Source organism: Mauremys mutica, chromosome 1, assembly GCF_020497125.1.
Source record: "Mauremys mutica isolate MM-2020 ecotype Southern chromosome 1, ASM2049712v1, whole genome shotgun sequence".
NCBI classification, from domain to species: domain Eukaryota; kingdom Metazoa; phylum Chordata; order Testudines; family Geoemydidae; genus Mauremys; species Mauremys mutica.
The window spans coordinates 325,563,120-325,580,809 of NC_059072.1; the positions used below are offsets into that span (position 1 = coordinate 325,563,120).

General features: G+C 50.8%; 1 protein-coding gene across 5 annotated transcripts in view; it reads right to left on the minus strand.

The window, feature by feature from the left end:
- Positions 1 to 17,690, minus strand: part of RNF17 (ring finger protein 17) — a 211,164-nt gene that overhangs the window by 163,271 nt on the left and 30,203 nt on the right. For 4 of the 5 annotated variants that reach the window (XM_045018061.1, XM_045018034.1, XM_045018044.1 and 1 more), the window contains exon 8: positions 9,047 to 9,127. In XM_045018061.1, the coding sequence (XP_044873996.1) occupies positions 9,047 to 9,127 (81 nt within the window). Of the gene's footprint in view, positions 1 to 9,046; positions 9,128 to 16,024; positions 16,043 to 17,690 lie in introns of those variants that run through there. The other variant, XM_045018070.1, reaches the window with a different exon arrangement.

The window sequence follows — 17,690 nt, forward strand, 5'->3', positions numbered from 1 at the left end:
TTGCTATTCAGTCATTCTTTGCTCTTCTCAAGTTCACACAATATTTTATACTTCAGTGAGGGCCGGCTCTAGGTTTTTTGCCGCCCCCAAAAATTTTTTGGCTGCCCCCGACCCCAGCCCTGGGCTCTCACCCCTTCCACCAGTGCCCCACCCCCTGCCGCCCCAGTGCTGGGCTCTCTCCCCCCGACCCCACCTGGACCCCCTACTGCCCCAGCCCTGGGCTCCCCCCACCACTGCTGACTCTGCCCAATCCCCCACTTGCCTCCAGCTGGTCCGGCACTGGCAGGGTCAGGGTAAGCAGCAGGGATCCTGGGCCATGCCTCAGCCCAGAGTCCCTCCAACCAGGGCTCCCACCTGCAGGACCCTCCGGGACCCGGGAGGGCAGAGCCGGGGGACCGCCCTGGCAGGAGGCTGAGGAGCCAGGGCAGGGTAGCCCCAGAGGGAGCGGAGCCCCGGAGAGCAGGACGTGGGCCCCACATGGCAACACCCCGCCGTCTATGACCCCATTGCTGCTGCTACTTCTGGCCACCCTGCCGCAGTCCCTGGGTGGCTCAGGCCGCTTTGCCCAGCCCCGGCTGTGGCACTGGGGGGCAGCTGCCCTGTGGCACCTGCAGGCGGCTCCAGCCCGAGTGTCCCCAGCTTGCAGACTGCCCAGCCAAGCCACAAGGTGTGGGTGCTGCTCCCCCTTGGCACGAACAGCAGCAGCCCCAGGGCACCCCTCTGCACAACGTGCTGCTGCTGCCAGGACCGGGCTCTAGGCTTTTGCCACCCAAAACAAAACAAAACGATGGCCAGTATGCCTTCCCTGAAAATGTGCCACCCCAAGAACGTGCTTGGTTTGCTGGTGCCTAGAGCCGGCCCTGACTTCAGTCCCTTGGATGTTAACTGTCTGCCCTATTCAACCAGCAGCTTCAGGCCTAATCAGAGAGTGATATGTCTGTTCAAATTCTCCCCACTTCCTCAGGCCTACTTTAAGAAACATTTCAATTATTTATAGTACCATAGCCCCTACGAGTCCTAGTCAGGGACCAGGATTCCGTTGTGCTAGGCCTGGTAGAAACATAGAGCTCATACTACCTTATTAACCTATACTTGCTGTCAAGGCTTTACTATCGGATAGGAAGAGACGGTTACTCACCGTAGTAACTGTTGTTCTTCGAGATGTGTTGCTCCTATCCATTCCAGTCAGGTGTGCGCGCCGCGCGTGCACGGCTCTTCGGAACATTTTTACCCTAGCAACTCCGGCGGGCCGGCTGGCGCCCCCTGGAGTGGCGCCGCTATGGCGCCTGTTATATACCCCAGCTGGCCCGTCCGCTCCTCAGTTCCTTCTTGCCGGCTACTCCGACAGTGGGGAAGGAGGGCGGGTCTGGAATGGATAGGAGCAACACATCTCGAAGAACAACAGTTACTACGGTGAGTAACCGTCTCTTCTTCTTCGAGTGATTGCTCCTATGCATTCCAGTCAGGTGAATCCCAAGCCTTACCTAGGCGGTGGGGTCGGAGTGAGACGTGGCGGAGTGTAATACCGCGGAGCCGAAGGCTGCGTCGTCTCGAGACTGTTGCACCAACGCGTAGTGGGAGGCGAAGGTGTGGACAGAAGACCAGGTGGCCGCTCTACAGATGTCCTGGATGGGAACATGGGCCAGGAAGGCGGCAGACGAGGCCTGCGCTCTCGTCGAGTGAGCGGTGAGGCGGCATGGTGGCACGCGAGCAAGCTCGTAGCAGGTCCGGATACATGCTGTGACCAAGGAGGAAATCCGTTGCGAGGAGATCGGCTCACCTTTCATGCGGTCAGCAACCGCTACGAACAACTGGGGCGAACGCCGGAAGGGCTTCGTCCGCTCGATGTAAAAAGCGAGGGCCCTGCGGACGTCGAGGGTGTGAAGCTGTTGCTCACGAGTTGAGGCGTGCGGCTTCGGGAAGAAGACCGGGAGGAAGATCTCCTGATTAAGGTGAAAGGCCGACACCACCTTAGGGAGGAAGGCCAGGTGTGGTCGAAGCTGCACCTTGTCTCCGTGGAAGACGGTGTATGGTGGACCCACCGTCAGAGCCCGGAGCTCCGAGACTCGTCTCGCAGATGTAATAGCGACTAGGAAGGCTGTCTTCCAGGAGAGGTAGAGCAGGGAGCATGTGGCCAAGGGCTCGAAGGGGGGACCCATCAGCTTGGCCAGCACGAGGTTCAAATCCCAGGTCGGAGCAGGACGCCGCACCGGCGGGTACAAGTGGTCCAGGCCTTTAAGGAAGCGGGAAACCATCTGGTTGGAGAAGATGGACTGACCCTCCATAGATGGACGAAAGGCGGACACTGCTGCCAGGTGAACTCTCAAGGAGGAGACCGCAAGACCTTGCTCCTTAAGCTACCAGAGGTAGTCCAGGATGGTAGGGACAGGGACTACGAAGGGATTGAGGCCTCGTTGGTCACACCAGAGCGCGAACCGCTTCCATTTTGCCAGATAGGTGGAGCGAGTGGAAGGCTTTCTGCTCTCTAGCAGGACGTGCTGAACTGCCGCCGAACAGTCCCTCTCTGTGCGGGTCAACCACGCAGGCACCAAGCTGTAAGATGGAGGGACTGCAGGTTCGGATGGCGGAGTCTGCCGAAGTCCTGGGTGATGAGGTCCGGCCATAACGGAAGGGGAATAGGATCCCGAATGGAGAGCTCGAGCAGCAGGGTGTACCAATGTTGCCTCGGCCAGGCCGGAGCCACGAGTATGACGCTGGCTCTGTCCCTCCGAAGCTTCTGTAGCACTCGGTGCACGAGCGGGAACGGAGGGAAGGCGTAGAGGAGGTGATCCTTCCAGGAATACAGGAAGGCGTCCAACAGGGAGCCCGGCGAGTGACCCCGGAACGAGCAAAACAGGTGGCACTTCCTGTTCTCCTTGGAGGCGAATAGGTCTATTTGGGGAAAGCCCCACCTCCGGAAGATTGTGTGTACGACGTCGGGACGGAGAGACCACTCGTGGGAGAGGAACGACCTGCTGAGATGGTCGGCCAGCGTGTTCTGCACTCCCGGAAGAAAGGACGCTTCCAGGTGAATCGAGTGGGTTACGCAGAAGTCCCACAGGAGCATCGCTTCTTTGCAGAGGAGGGAGGAGCGGGCTCCGCCCTGCTTGTTCACGTAGAACATTGCCGTCGTGTTGTCCGTGAACACTGTCACACAGCAGCCCTGCAGGCGGGTGCGGAAGGTGTGACACGCCAAACCCTTGTAGAGCGGACACTGATGTGGAGAGCGAGCTCTTGGGGCGACCAAAGGCCTTGGGTGTGAAGGTCGCCAAGGTGAGCTCCCCAACCGAGCGCTGAGGCATCCGTGGTCAGAGTGACGGATGGGCGAGGAGGGTGGAACGGGACTCCCGCACACACGACCTCCGGGTCGAGCCACCAGCGGAGGGACTCGAGGGTCGGCTTGGTGACCGTGACCACCATGTCGATGGGATCTCGATGCGGCCGGTACATCGACGCGAGCCAAGACTGGAACGGGCGGAGGTGGAGCCGCGCGTACGCGGTGACATACGTGCACGATGCCATGTGGCCCAGGAGGCGGAGGCAGGAGCGCACCGTCGTGGTCGGGAAGGTGACGAGGTCCCGGATGATGGAGACCATCGTCTGATGCCGAGATTGCGGTAGGCAGGCTCGGGCCAACGAGGAGTCGAGGACCGCTCCAATGAACTCCACCCGCTGCGATGGAATCAAGGTGGACTTCTCGGCATTGATGAGAAGACCGAGTCGCTGAAAGAGGGACAGGATTTCTGTCATCTGGCCCATTACCAGCTGTCGAGACTGTCCGCGAACCAGCCAGTCGTCGAGATACGGGTAGACATGTATCTGACGACGGCGGAGGGCTGCGGCAACCACTGCCATGCATTTGGTAAACACCCTCGGTGCGGTAGCGAGCCCGAATGGTAACACGGCGAACTGGTAGTGGGCGTTGTTGACCACAAAACGGAGGTAACGATGATGAGGAGGATAGATCGCGACATGGAAGTAGGCGTCCTTCATGTCGAGGGCGGCAAACCAGTCTCCCGGCTCCAGAGAGGGAATGATGGTCCCCAGGGTGACCATGCGAAACTTGGGCTTGAGTAGGTATTTGTTCAGCTCGCGAAGGTCCAGGATAGGACGTAACCCTCCTTTCGCTTTGGGGATGAGAAAATAATGGGAATAGAATCCCCTGCCCCGCCTGTCTTGAGGCACTGCCTCTATGGCACCCACGCTCAACAGAGTCTGGACCTCTTGTAAGAGGAATTGCTCGTGAGAGGGGTCCCTGAAGAGGGACAGGGAGGGTGGGTGGGAAGGGGGGGGAAAAACAAACTGAAGGCGGTATCCCGACTGGACTGTTTGAAGCACCCAGTTGTCCGTTGTTATTTGGGACCACGCCGAAAAGAAATGGGAAAGGCGGTTGTAAAATAAAAGGGTAGGATCCGGTAGGGAGAGTGATCGGCCGTCCTCGGGCGTCCCATCAAAAGGCCTGTTTGGACCCTTGGGGGGCCTTGGAAGGGGCCTGGGCCTGATTGCGCCTGTTGCCGGATGGTCGACGGCGATTCGGGCCTGGTCGCCTGCTGTTGTACGGGCGGTACCGTTGTTGAGGGAAAGACCGGGAGGGTTGTTGCCGGAAGGACCTGCACTGAGGAGCCGGTGTGTGCATCCCGAGGGTGCGGATGGCGATGTGACCGTCCTTCAGGGTCTGGATCCGGGAATCAGTCTTCTCGGAGAAAAGACCCTGGGTGTCAAAGGGCAGGTCTTGCAACGTATACTGCACCTCCGGTGGCAGGGTGGAGGACTGCAGCCAGAAGATGCGCCGCATCGTCACCCCTGAGGCCAAGGTCCGAGCTCCCGAGTCCGCAGAGTCAAGGGCAGCCTGGATGGAGGATCTGGACGACTTCGTCCCCTCCTCCAACAACGCGGAGAACTCCTGGCGGGAGGCTGTTGGTAGGAGCTCCGTAAATTTCGTCAGGGACGCCATGATGTCATACACGTACCTGGCGAGGAGGACCATCTGGTTGGCTATGCGAAGTTGCAGGCTGCCAGCCGAGTAGACCTTGCGGCCCAACAGGTCCATTCGCCGCGCGTCCTTTGACTTTGGCGCAGGGGCAGGTTGGCCATGCCTCTCCGTCGTTGACCGACTGAACGACCAACGAGTCCGGGGTCGGGTGAGTATACAGATACTCGTAGCCCGTGCGGGGGGACTGAGTACTTGCGCTCAACCCCACGGGCCGTAGGAGGGATGGACGCAGGCGTCTGCCAGAGTGTGGTGGCGTTCTTTTGTATCGTCCAAACGGTAATGCCACGCGCACTGGAGCCTCCGCTCCAACGACCTTTGTTATGGGGTCCTCGTCCTCCTGGACCTCCACCACTGGGAGAGCCATGGCCGCCGCCACGCGGCGCAGCAGGTCTTGGTGCGCCCTTAGGTCTATCGGCGGAGGATCCTTGGCAGATGCTCCAGCCACCGCCTCGTCAGGTGAGGATGACGAGGACAAGCCCTGGACGACAGCCTCCGTCGATGGACCTGCTGACTGCTCGTCGGCTGGGTCGGGCTGCGTGTGCCTCTGGGGGTCAGGCGGTATGGAAATCGCACCCGGTGGCAAAGGGGGCGGTCGGCTGACGGTCGCCTCTGGTACCCTGCGCTCGGAGGCAGGGGCTCTTGGAGGGAAGGGCACCCCCTGAGTCTCATACTGGCTCCAGGGAACCCAGAAGCCCCACTGCTGTGCCCCCTGAGGTTGGCCTTGTGGGGTAGGTGGCAGGTGCCCGTTACTGTCTGCCCCGGAAGCAACCGACGCGGGACGGGATGGCCATGGAGGTGCCGAGGCGCTGACGGATTGCGCCGTCGAATGAGGCAGTCTGTCCCCGGACGGTGCCGAGGATCGGTGCCGGTCTGCACGGTACCGTGATGGTGACCGAGACCAATGTCCGCTGCGGTGCTGGGAGCTCGACCGGTGCCGGGAGCTCGACCGGGATCCAGACCTGCGGCGCCGGGAGCGGCTACGCGAGTCGCGGTGCCGGGAAGGGTGCCGGGAAGCAGACCTCCGTCGGTGCCGACGCGAAGGCGATCGGGACCTGGAGCGATGCCGGGAGTGCGACCGGTACCGCGATGTCGAACGGTACCGGGAGTGCGACCGGCGTCGGGACGGCGACCGGTACCGCGATGGCGAGCGGTGCCGAGATCTCGAACAGCGGGACGGTGACCTGCGGCGGGACCGGGAACGGGACCGGGAGCGTCGTCCGTGCCGTCTGTCCGGAGAGGGCGGCCGGATCATCATGGCCGGCTTTCCCGCCGAAACGACAGCCCGCACCGGCGGTGCCGGGGGCCGGAGGCTCGGTGCCTCTGTGAGCTCTATAAGCTCGCGCGCCGTGGAGAACGGCTGCCATCGACGCCAGAGACTGAGCTCAACCGCGGTCGGTGCCGGGGAGCATGGCGGTGCCGGACTCGACGGCCCTTGCGGCGCCGGAGTCAACGGCCCGGTGCACGTCCTGTGCACAGCCACAGCGGGGACCGCAGGTGGTGCAATTGTCTTGGCTGCTGGGCCCTCAGCGTGGGACTTGGCACCCACTTTCACCGGCTTGCGCTTCCTTGATGGCGACAGGGAGCGGTGCCGGGCCTTCGGTGCCGGTGGCTGAGGTCGCGGAGTCTCGGTGCCAGAACGGCCCGGGGCCGGCGGTGCACTCCGTACCGATGAAGCCTTCGGCGCCGGCGCGGACAGTGCCGGGGGCTGGAGCGAAGCCTCCATGAGGAGCTGCTTTAATCTTATGTCCCGCTCCTTACACGTCCGGGGTTTGAAAGAGGAACAGATAGGGCACTTATCTGCTCTTTGACTCTCACTGAGGCAACGGAGGCAGGAGTCGTGCGGATCCCCTACTGGCATAGGCCGCTGGCAAGATGCGCAGGGCTTAAAGCCCGGTGCCTTGGGCATGAGCCCACACTGGGGGAGGAAAGGGAGGGGAAACCCCCCTTAACCTTATCCTAAAAACTAACTATCTATCTAACTAACCTTATCCTAAAAACTAACTATCTATCTAACAGAAACTATCTATACTAATCACTAAACGAACTATATACACGAAAAAGAAGCGAGAGCTAGGGTTGTGGAGAACAGAGAGCACTCCACAGTTCCAACTGGCCGTCACGGGCGGTAAGAAGGAACTGAGGAGCGGACGGGCCGGCTGGGGTATATAACAGGCGCCATAGCGGCGCCACTCCAGGGGGCGCCAGCCAGCCCGCCGGAGTTGCTAGGGTAAAAATGTTCCGAAGAGCCGTGCACGCACGGCGCGCACCCCTGACTGGAATGCATAGGAGCAATCACTCGAAGAAGAACAGATGTTTATTTGGAATTAAAAGTTACTTAGTACAATTCAGCCTAATTCAGCACCAAAGCTATGTCAAGCTTTAAGTGCAGACTAGGCCTAAGCCACATTTGTGCATGGCTAACAAAAAAAAAAATTGCAGAAATTTAAACTTTTTCTGTAACTAATCCAAAAGCATTATCTGTTAAATAAGTTAAATTCTGGGGAAAAGGACTTCATTATATATGTCTATAGGATATTTTCCAGAATCTTGCCATAAAATGTATAGTCAGCTACCCAGTATTTTAAAGTCTCCCATTAGGCTATAGATATTCTGGCCTGTCTGCAAAGGCCTATACTTTAAGAATTTAGGTGTATTCTTATCACTAAGGTAGTTATAGAGGTATAAAAGAAAGAATCAAAATCACTGCTTGTCTGTGTAAGAGCCTTCTCTTACTGTGACAGTCTGGGGCTCTGTTCTTAGGCTACAGCCTTCGGCTAAGTAGCAGAGGCAGCCATAAACTGGGAAGTGTATGGTCACATCCTCACATTCCAAACTAGTCACACTGAAATAAGGTGCTATTGGGCTGTTAGGAATACAATCCTGTCTTGATATTCCTATCACCGCCAGAGAAAGGGAAGAGCCTAGAAGATGTAAAAGGAAACTTAGTTTGATAGCATCCTGTCTGGCAAAAACTCACTTATCAATAGCTGGGATGTGAAATCCTCATTTCTGTATTGTTCAATCACTGTAGTCTCCACTATTGTTTGTCTGTATAATCTCTGGCTGGTTCTGTGATTGTTTCTGTCTGCTGTATAATTAATTTTGTTGGGTGTAAACCAATTAAGATGGTGGGATATAATTGCTTAAATAATTATGTTACAATGTGTTAGGACTGATTGGTTAAGGTATAGCTAAGCAGAACTCAAGTTTTACTATACAGTCTGCAGTCAATCAGGAAGTAAGGAGGGAACGGGAATAGGGGTAGGGGAATTGGAACCACATTTTGCTAAGGGGGGAAATGGGAACAGGGACACAGGCGAGGCTCTGTGGTGTCAGAGCTAGGAAGGGGGACACTGAAGAAGGAAACAAATCATGCTTGCTGATAGTTCACCCCAATAAACATCGAATTGTTTGCACCTTTGGACTTTGGGTACTATTGCTCTCTGTTCATGCGAGAAGGACCAGGGAAGTGAGAGGGTAAAGGAATAAGCCCCCTAACATCTCTCCTTCCACATTTTCTTTTCTGTATTCTGAACATGCACATTTTGATTTATGTAAATCAAAATTTGATCTATTTTATTTAGGGAAATACTGCCTCAACTGCCTATGAAAAGTAGTAAATACCCATCTTCAAGTTCAGAAGGAAGCACAAAAAACCCCAAGGAAATTAACCACCAAGTTGCTAATGTGACAGAGAATGGTAGATATTGCCCCAATCCAATAAAACATATAAACAGGTACTTTTAAGCAAATGCACAGTCCCACTGAAGTTAAGGGGATTATTCAGAGGTTTAGGCTAAGCATAGGCTTAAGTACTTTACTGAATCAGGGCCTTAATGAGGATCCAACTCCACAGATATTGTGCAAGAACAGCCAAAAAGAGGGTAGGAGAGATACCAAAAGGTCACAGACAAAGATAATGACAAGAGCAGATACAGAATGTTTTTGTGATAAGATAAACAATTCCAATATGACCTACAGGAATATGAAACTTTGATAAGTAAATGAAATCTGAAATATTTCACACTGAATCCAAGTATCTCTTTACCCTACCTTCTCTGCAGTTTTTAAACGCTCAAGATTAAAAGCAGTTATCCACAAAGCTTCATCAATGTCTTGTTCAGTTTTTTTGTCCTGGGGGAAAAGTTACAATAGTAAACTGTTTGTATTATTAAAAAAATTAAATATTTGACAACATTTTCAGAATTTGTACAAACCTTGGAGGAAGGACCTCGAATTCATATTTAACATTATGCATCCATTTAGGACTTAGTAATAAATAATTCTATGAATGATAAAAACTGCTTTAAAACACCTATACAGTAAAATACATTGCACAGCCACCTAAGAAAAAGCAGTTGCCTTAGCAACTACAGTTCCTGGAGGGGACTGCATGTGTGAATCCAAGCTCTTAGAACAGCGGTTCAAGGGCTGGAGCACCCATGGAATAGAAATTAGCAGGTGCTTAGCATCCACTGGCAGCCAGCTTCCCTCCTCCCACCTGCCAGCGGCCGGATCAACTCCCTCTCTCCCCCCCCCCCAGCACCTCCTGCATGCCGTGATCAGCTGTTTTGTAGCGTGCAGGAGGCTCAGGGAGGAACAGGGATGGGGCACACTCAGAGGAGGGGACAGAACCAGGGGGGGGAAGAGGCAGGACATGGGTGAGGACTTGGGAGAAGGGGTGGGGTGGGGTGGGGCGGGGCAGGGCCTGTGGCAGAGTGGGGGCAAGAAGAGGCGGGACAGTGGTGGGGAAAGGGGACGGGACCTGGGGCTGAGCGAGGGGGTTGAGCACCCCCAGGTCCAGAGGAAGCCAGCACCTATGCATGGATGAGTCCTGGAAGAAGTTTAAACAGTGCTGGCAGTGATGATGTGTGATACGTGATGGCAATAGATTGAGTGGAATGGAGACTAGAAAGTACCTTACTGCTAACTGTAGCTATACACCTTTTTAACAGCTTCCAGCTCTCCCCTGAGGACAGTGAAGATTTTGAGAAAGTCCTAGCAGTGCTTTCCTACAAAGCATGAAACTTATGAAAGATTCCTTTTCCACATAATAAAAAAGGAACACAAAGGAACTGAGGATTACAACACAGACTTGAAGAGTAAAAGCTAGTGCTGCAACTTTAGGCCTCAAGGAGATTCCTTGATTAGACAGGCTGGTGGCAGGTGTAACAATGCAAAGCTATCGGAGCATCTATCTAGAGACTTAACTTTGGAAAAAGCCACACACATCTGCAAAGCAGCAGAACATGCGAAACTGAAACTGCAAACATTAATAAAAGCAGATAACAGAGACACTGTGCAGAAGATCACTGCACAGCAGGACAAGAAGGAAACATGCACAAAAAAGCAACACTGACAACAGTCAATATAAGGAAGGGTGAAAAAATATTCCGTGGAAGGGTTAGACCAAACAAATGTGTGGGAAGTTCATGGAAACACACATACAGACAATGCTCAGCATTTGGACAAAAGTGCAATGTGTCACAAGTACAACTATTTTGCTAACCAATGCAGACATCAGAAAACTGTGGATGCAATGCAGGAATATGGTGATAGCTCCACTGAGGAAGCAGTGTATGCTGATGCCATGCAGCAATGGCTGCCAGTACACAATAACTAGTTCATCACTCTTAATACTAATGGTTCACAAATCACATACAGTAGATACAGATGCCGACACTAAGAAAGAAAAGACTAAGAATACCTTTATTATTTATTATTATTATTATTATTATTATAGGAGATAGCAAACCAATACTGAGCCTGTAATCAAGTCAACAATTGGGACTCGTATGCAAGCTATTTAATATAGAATACAACTTGCTGCAAGGCATCTAAACCTTAGTAGAGAAATATACAGATGTGTTCAAAGGTTTGGGAAAACTGCCAGTCATGCACAAAATAATTTTGAAGAAGGATGCAAACCCCGTTTATATGCATCCAGGAAGGTACCTCTGGCCCTGAGAAGCAGAAAGCAGCAAGAACTGCAATAGAAAGAGTTGAGAAACCTACAGGTTTGGTGCACAGGCGCTGACTCCGTGGGTGCTCCAGGGCTGGAGCACCTGCGGAAAAAAGTTAGCGGGTGCTTAGCACCCACTGGCAGACAGCTCCTCCCGTTCACCGGCGGCTCCACCGATCAAATCCTCTCCCTTCCCCCCCAGCACCTTTGCCCCGCCTGTCAGCTGTTTCGCAGCATACAGCAGGCGCTGGAGGGGGGAAGGGGATGGGGCATGCTAAGGGGAGGGGGCAGAACTGGGCAGGAATTGGAAGGGCAGGGACTTGGGGAAAGGGATAGGGTGGGGGAAGGGCCTGGGGCAGAGCTGGGGCTTGAGTACCCCCGGGCCAGGAGGACACCAGTGCCTATGGTTGGGTGCACTCACCAGTGATAGTACCAAAGAAATGTGGATAAAAACATAAGAACAGCCATACTGGATCAGACCAAAGGGCTTCTGACAGTGGCCAATGTCAGATACTTCAGAAGGAATGAACAGAACAGGTAATTATCAAGTAATCAATCCCATGACGCTCGTTCCCAGCTTCTGGCAAACAGAGGCTGGGGTCACCATCCCTGACCATCCTGGCTAATAGCCATTGATGGACCTATCCTCCATGAACTTATCTAGTTCTTTTTTGAACCCTGTTGTAGCCCTGGCCTTCACAACATCCTCTGGCACGGAGTTCCACTGGTTGACTGTATGTTGTGTGAAGAAATACTTCCTTTTGTTTGCTTTAAACCTGCTGCCTATTCATTTCATTTGGTGATACCTAATCCTTGGGAATGAGGAGTAAACACCACTTCCTTATTTATTTTCTCCACCTCAGTCATGATTTTATAGACCTCTATCATATGCCCCCTTAGTCATCTCTTTTCCAAGCTGAAAAGTTCCAGTCTTATTCATCTCCCCTCATACAGAAGCCATTCCATACCCCTAATCATTTTTGTTGCCTTTTCTGAACCTTTTCCAATTCAAATACATCTTTTTTGAGATGTGGTGACCAAATCTGCATGCAGTATTCAAGATGTGGGCATACCATGGATTTATATAGAGGCAATATGATATTTTCTGTTTTATTATCTATCCCTTTCTTAATGATGCCCAACATTCTGTTCGCTTTTTTGACTGCTGCTGCACGTCGAGTGGATGTTTTCAGAGAACTATCCTTAATTGACTACAAGATCTCTTTCTTGAGTGGTAACAGCTAATTTAGACCCCATTGTTTTATATGTATAGTTGGGATTATGTTTTTCAATGTGCATTACTTTGCATTTATCAACATTGGGCAACAAAATGGCAGATGAAATTCAGTCACCCAGTTTTGTGAGATCCTGCTGTAGCTCTTCGCAGTCTGCTTTGGACTTAATTATTTCCAGATCATTTATGAATATGTTGAATAGTACTGACCCCAGGTACAGAACCCTGGAAGACACCACTATTTACCTCTCTCCATTCTGAAAACTTGACCATTTATTCCTACCCTTTGTTTCCTATCTATCTTTTAACCAGTCACTAATCCATGAGAGGACTTTCCCTCATATTCCCATGACAGCTTACTTTGCTAAAGAGCCTTTGGTGAGGGACCCTGTCAAAAGCTTTCTGGAAATCTAAGTATACTATATCCAGTGGATCCCCCTTGTCCACATGCTTGTTGACCCCCCTCAAAGAATTCTAATAGATTGGTGAGGCATGATTTCCCTTTACAAAAACCCGTTGAATATAATTTGTTGGAAGAGTCATCTGTATGTCTGACAATTCTGTTCTTTAATATAGTTTCAACCAGTTTACCCGGTACTGAAGTCAGGTTTACTGGCCTGTAAATTGCCAGAATCACCTCTGGAGACTACTTTAAAAATTGTCATTACATTAGCTATCCTCCAGTCATTTGGTAAAGAAGCTGATTTAAATGATAGGTTAGAAACCACAGTCAGAAGTTCTGCAATTTGACATTTGAGTTTCTTCAGAACTCTTGGGTGAATACCATCTGGTACTGGTGACTTATTGATAAATTTAACAGCAATTTGTTCCAAAACCACCTCTGACCAACACCTCAATCTGGGAGAGTTCCTCAGATTTGTCACCTAAAAAGAATGGCTCAGGTTTAGGAATCTCCCACATATCCTCAGCTGTGAAAACCAATGCAAAGAATTCATTTAGCTTCTCCGCAATAGCCTTATCATCCTTGAGTGCTCCTTTGGCATCTCGATCATCCAATGGCTCCACTGGTTGTTTAGTAGGCTTCCTGCTTCTGATGTACATAAAAAAAATTTGCTATTACTTTCTGAGTCTTTGGCTAGCTGTTCTTCAAATTCCTTTTTGGCCTTCCTAATTATATTTTTACACTTCATTTGCCAGAGTTTATGCTATTTTCTATTTTCCTCAATAGGATTTAACTTCCACTTTTTAAAGGATGCCTTTTTGCCTCTCACTGCTTCTTTTAGTTTGTTGTTTAGCCACTTCTTTGGTTCTCTTACTAGGTTTTTAAATTTGGGGTATAGAGTAACTCTTACTTAAAGTCATCCTGGTTAATGTCATTTAATTGCTGATTAAGGAACATGCTCATTTAAAGTTGGGCAATGCTCCCTTATAACGTTGTTTGGCAGCCGCCTGCTTTATCCACTGCTTGCAGGAAGAGCAGCCCGTTGCAGCTAGCTGATGGGGGCTTGGAACCAGGGTGGACCAGCAGCCCTCCCCCCCCCCCATCAGCTCCCCGCTCCCCTAAGTTCCCTGTGCAGCAGCCAGCCAGCAGGCTACCAATTGCCAGCAGTTCAGCTGTCCCTCCCCCCACTGCCATGTGCTGCTCCTGCCTGCTGCCTTGGAGATTGAAGTTGAAGAAAAAGTGCGTGTTCACAAAGACAGAACTTCTCTATTTGGGGGAAATTCTGTCAGAAAATGGTGCCAAGCCAGATCCAGCAAACGTACAAGCCATCCTTAGAATGCCAAACCCAAAGCAAAAAAAGATTTACAATGGTGTACAGGTATGGTGACCTGGCTAGGCAAATTCATAACCTGGATGATAAAAAATACGAGAAAACTATTACTTAATGGTATGGAACAAACTGGACGAGATAGCATGAAATTAAGACAAACTGAAAATGATACTTAAATATTGTAGTACGGGAGCTCATGTGACATGGCATAAGCCCTACAAAGATATCACAGATGCTGAAAAGGTTTAGTGCAACTCCAAAAGAAAGGCCGTGGCTGGAGTCCAGTAAGCATATGCCTAGAGAGCTTTCGCAAATAGAGTACAAATACACAGATTGAAAAGAAAATCCTGGGAATTGCATTTGGCTGTGACACTTGTCACAACTACATGTATGGAATATCTTTTGTAATTGAAACTGGTCACAAACCATTGATAGCCATTGCAAAAAAGGACCTGTGGAAGGCACCACAGAGACAGAGACAGACAGACCAACCAACATGATAAAATATTCAGGACCCCACTTCACCTCACTCATGGTCAAAGCTAAAAGCGCTATAGTGAAGGATGAGATGCTGCCGCCCATGAGTCATACTCTATACTCTGACAGAGAAAACAATTCATGCGTAAAACAGTATGTTCCCTACAGCCATGAGCTGTCTATGGTTGAATATGTCCTTCTCATAGGTAAGAGCATTGGGATTCCATCTGAACTCAGAAAAAAACATGGTAAAGGCCATTCATGAAGGTCACTTGGGTATAGAGAAGTGCAAAGAAGGGCATGGGAAGCACTCTATTGGCTAAGCATGAACAATTACATCACTGATTGGTAAATATTTATGCCACATGCCAAACCCATAGGCCAACCATACCCAAAGGACCAGTATTAAATAGGCATGTGTCAGCTGGTGAGTGGGTGTAGAGATCTTTACCCTAGAACAGGGGTGGCCAACCTGAGCCTGAGAAGGAGCCAGAATTTGCCAATGAACATTGCCAAAGAGCCACAGTAATGTCAGCAGTCCCCATCCACTACCCCCTCCAGCCCCCAGCACCTCCCACACACGGGCAGCCCTGCCAATCAGCGCCAGCCCCACCAATCAGCGCCTCCCTCTCCCTCCCCATGCCTCCCACCAGCCACAATCAGCTGTTTTACAGTGCGCTCTGGTGGAGAGGCGGGAGGAGCAAGGGCATGGCAGGCTCGGGGGAAGGAGCAGAGTGGTGGCAGGACCAGGGGCAGAGCAGGGGGCTGAGCAGTGAGCACCCCACAGCACATTGGAAAGTTAGCATCTGTAGCTCCAGCCTTAGAGTGAGCACATACGCAAGGAGCTGCATATTAACCTCTGAAGAGCTGCATGCGGCTTCGAAGCCACAGGCTGGCAACCCTTGCTCTAGAAGATAGACTATTTGGTTATATTTGATGCATACTTAAACTACCCAGAGGTAGAAATATTGACCGAGGTCACATCCAACCAGGTCATGTAGAAACTCAATGCTATTTCTGCCAGGTTTGGGATTCCACAAGTAGTTAAGACTGACAATGGCTCTCAGTGTTCAAGAACAGACTTCAAGACTTCTGCAGAGAAGTAAGGGTTTTAACGTATTACTTCTAGTCCTAGGTATCCAAAGGGAAATGGATTTGCAGAATATGGTGTAAAAATAGTTGAGACTATTTAAAAAAGCAATACATGCAATTGAAGATCCTCTTGTTGCATTGCTAAACTACAGAGCAGCACCATTAAATCATAGTAAGTTACCTGCAGAGCTTCTGGTGAGATGTCAGATACAAACTATACGTCCTCAGCTGAAGATTAAATGGAGTGCAGCTCAGGAACAAATGCACAAACAGAAGCAGACGGGAAAGTAGTAAAGGCATAAAAAGTCCCACTATAACAAAATCACAGTACACTTGAGGGAACTATGCCCTGGAGAATCTGCTGAAATTTGAAATAAGGGTTTTTGGGGAGATAAAGATAAGATGATTCATCTGGTTCCTCCAAGAGCATGTGAGACCAAAATAAAGCAAGAATATTTATAGAGACAGAACTGTAAGCATCTTTTACCACAACGTCCCCTATGAGCTAACACCACACGTAATGCAGGACTTACCAGTAAAACCACGTAGTGTAAGGATCTGCTGGACTAGAATTCAGGTCTGCAGAGTCTGGGGCAGCTGATGTTACCACGTCATCACTAGGAGGCCACCAAAAGTGTCTAGAGCGACAGCACCCTGTGGCCTTTGGATTGACCCATAGCTCACTATTTAGCCAGGAGTGTGTCCCAGGAAGTTGCCTGGGCAACCACAGACTTCTGGCTTGCTATGACTCCACACCTCAATTTGCATGCTGATCTCCAGTCTCCAATGCCAGACTGACTCTGAACCTGACTCTTAGCTACCAGCCTGGAATCAAAAGGAACCTCTGACCCTGTCTCTTGCCCACTGATCACAGCTCTAGTGATTACTCAGATCCCTGTGCTCTGACTACCACCTCATGACCATCCTTGACTTGGTGACACCAGCCCAGACTACCAATACTCTGGTCCCTTACACCTACATCAAACTAGACACATCCTGTTAGTAACACTGACACACACAAAAGTGATACAGCCTACTGAGGTCCCCTTCCCTTGTAGTCTAACAGACAAGACCATCAGATACCCAGGTTAATCCTGGGAAACACACTGCCATGACCACAGGAACCTGATGCTGCTCCAGTACTCCAAGGGAGGAGACTGTCTCAATGGAGATGAGAACATGTTGAGGCAGAATGGTAAAAAAACCCAGAGACTAATTGAAAACTATTAAGCAGCAGGGGAACCACATCTCACCACTATATGAACCACTACGTTATTGTTTCACTTGTTTGGTTGTGTTTTAAAAAAAGAAGGATGTGTTGAATATTCTAACAGACTAATTCATATGCATGGAAAGATGGGTCACTAACCCAGGAACTAGTAGTCAGACATCCTGCAGAAACTCAGAGCAATGCAGAGCCAGGACACAGCACAGTGATCAGCAACACAGCCGCTACTAACATGTTATATTTCAAAAGTTAATTAAGTAAGTCTTCGTATAAAACAGTGTACGTTTCATAAAGTAGCATAACACCACATTCACCCCGCAGCAGCAGCTCCTGTCTGGGCTCAGCTCCCCACTCTGGGCATTGCAACCTGGAGGACAGGGTTGCAGCCTTGCCCAGGTTTGGCCCAGCTGCTCATGACAGAGGGACAGCCAGGTCAAACATGACCGACACTGTGACCCCAGGCACCAGGTTGCAACGCCCAGAGTGGGGCCCAGCTTATTGAGACAGGAACGGTTGCTGCAGGGTGAGCGAAGGCCGGGCTCACTCTCCAACATTCCCCCCTACCAACTCCCCTGGCGACTCGCCTCTGCACCAGGCCTGCAGTCCATCTAGAACCTTACCGTGACCAGCAGTGTTCACTGCAGCCATGCACATGCCCTCTAACACATGTGGAGACCTAGAAGGTATTAAATGGGATGCGATCCCTAAGAAACTTCAACTCTTTTTTTTTTTTTAATTAGTAATACAGATTTAAGATTCTAAAGAAATGAGGAAAGCAACACTACATTTTCCCCTTTGTAGCGATGAGCTCAATTTGTTTATATTTATCTTAAATTAAAAACATACAAAAGAATTGTCTTAGGCTGTATGTTTTAAAATTATGTCTAAGTAAAATCTGAGTCTCCTTTCCCCTTTGCAGGAGAGGAACCAATTTATATCCTGGTAGCTGAAGTCACTTGTTATTCTTTTAT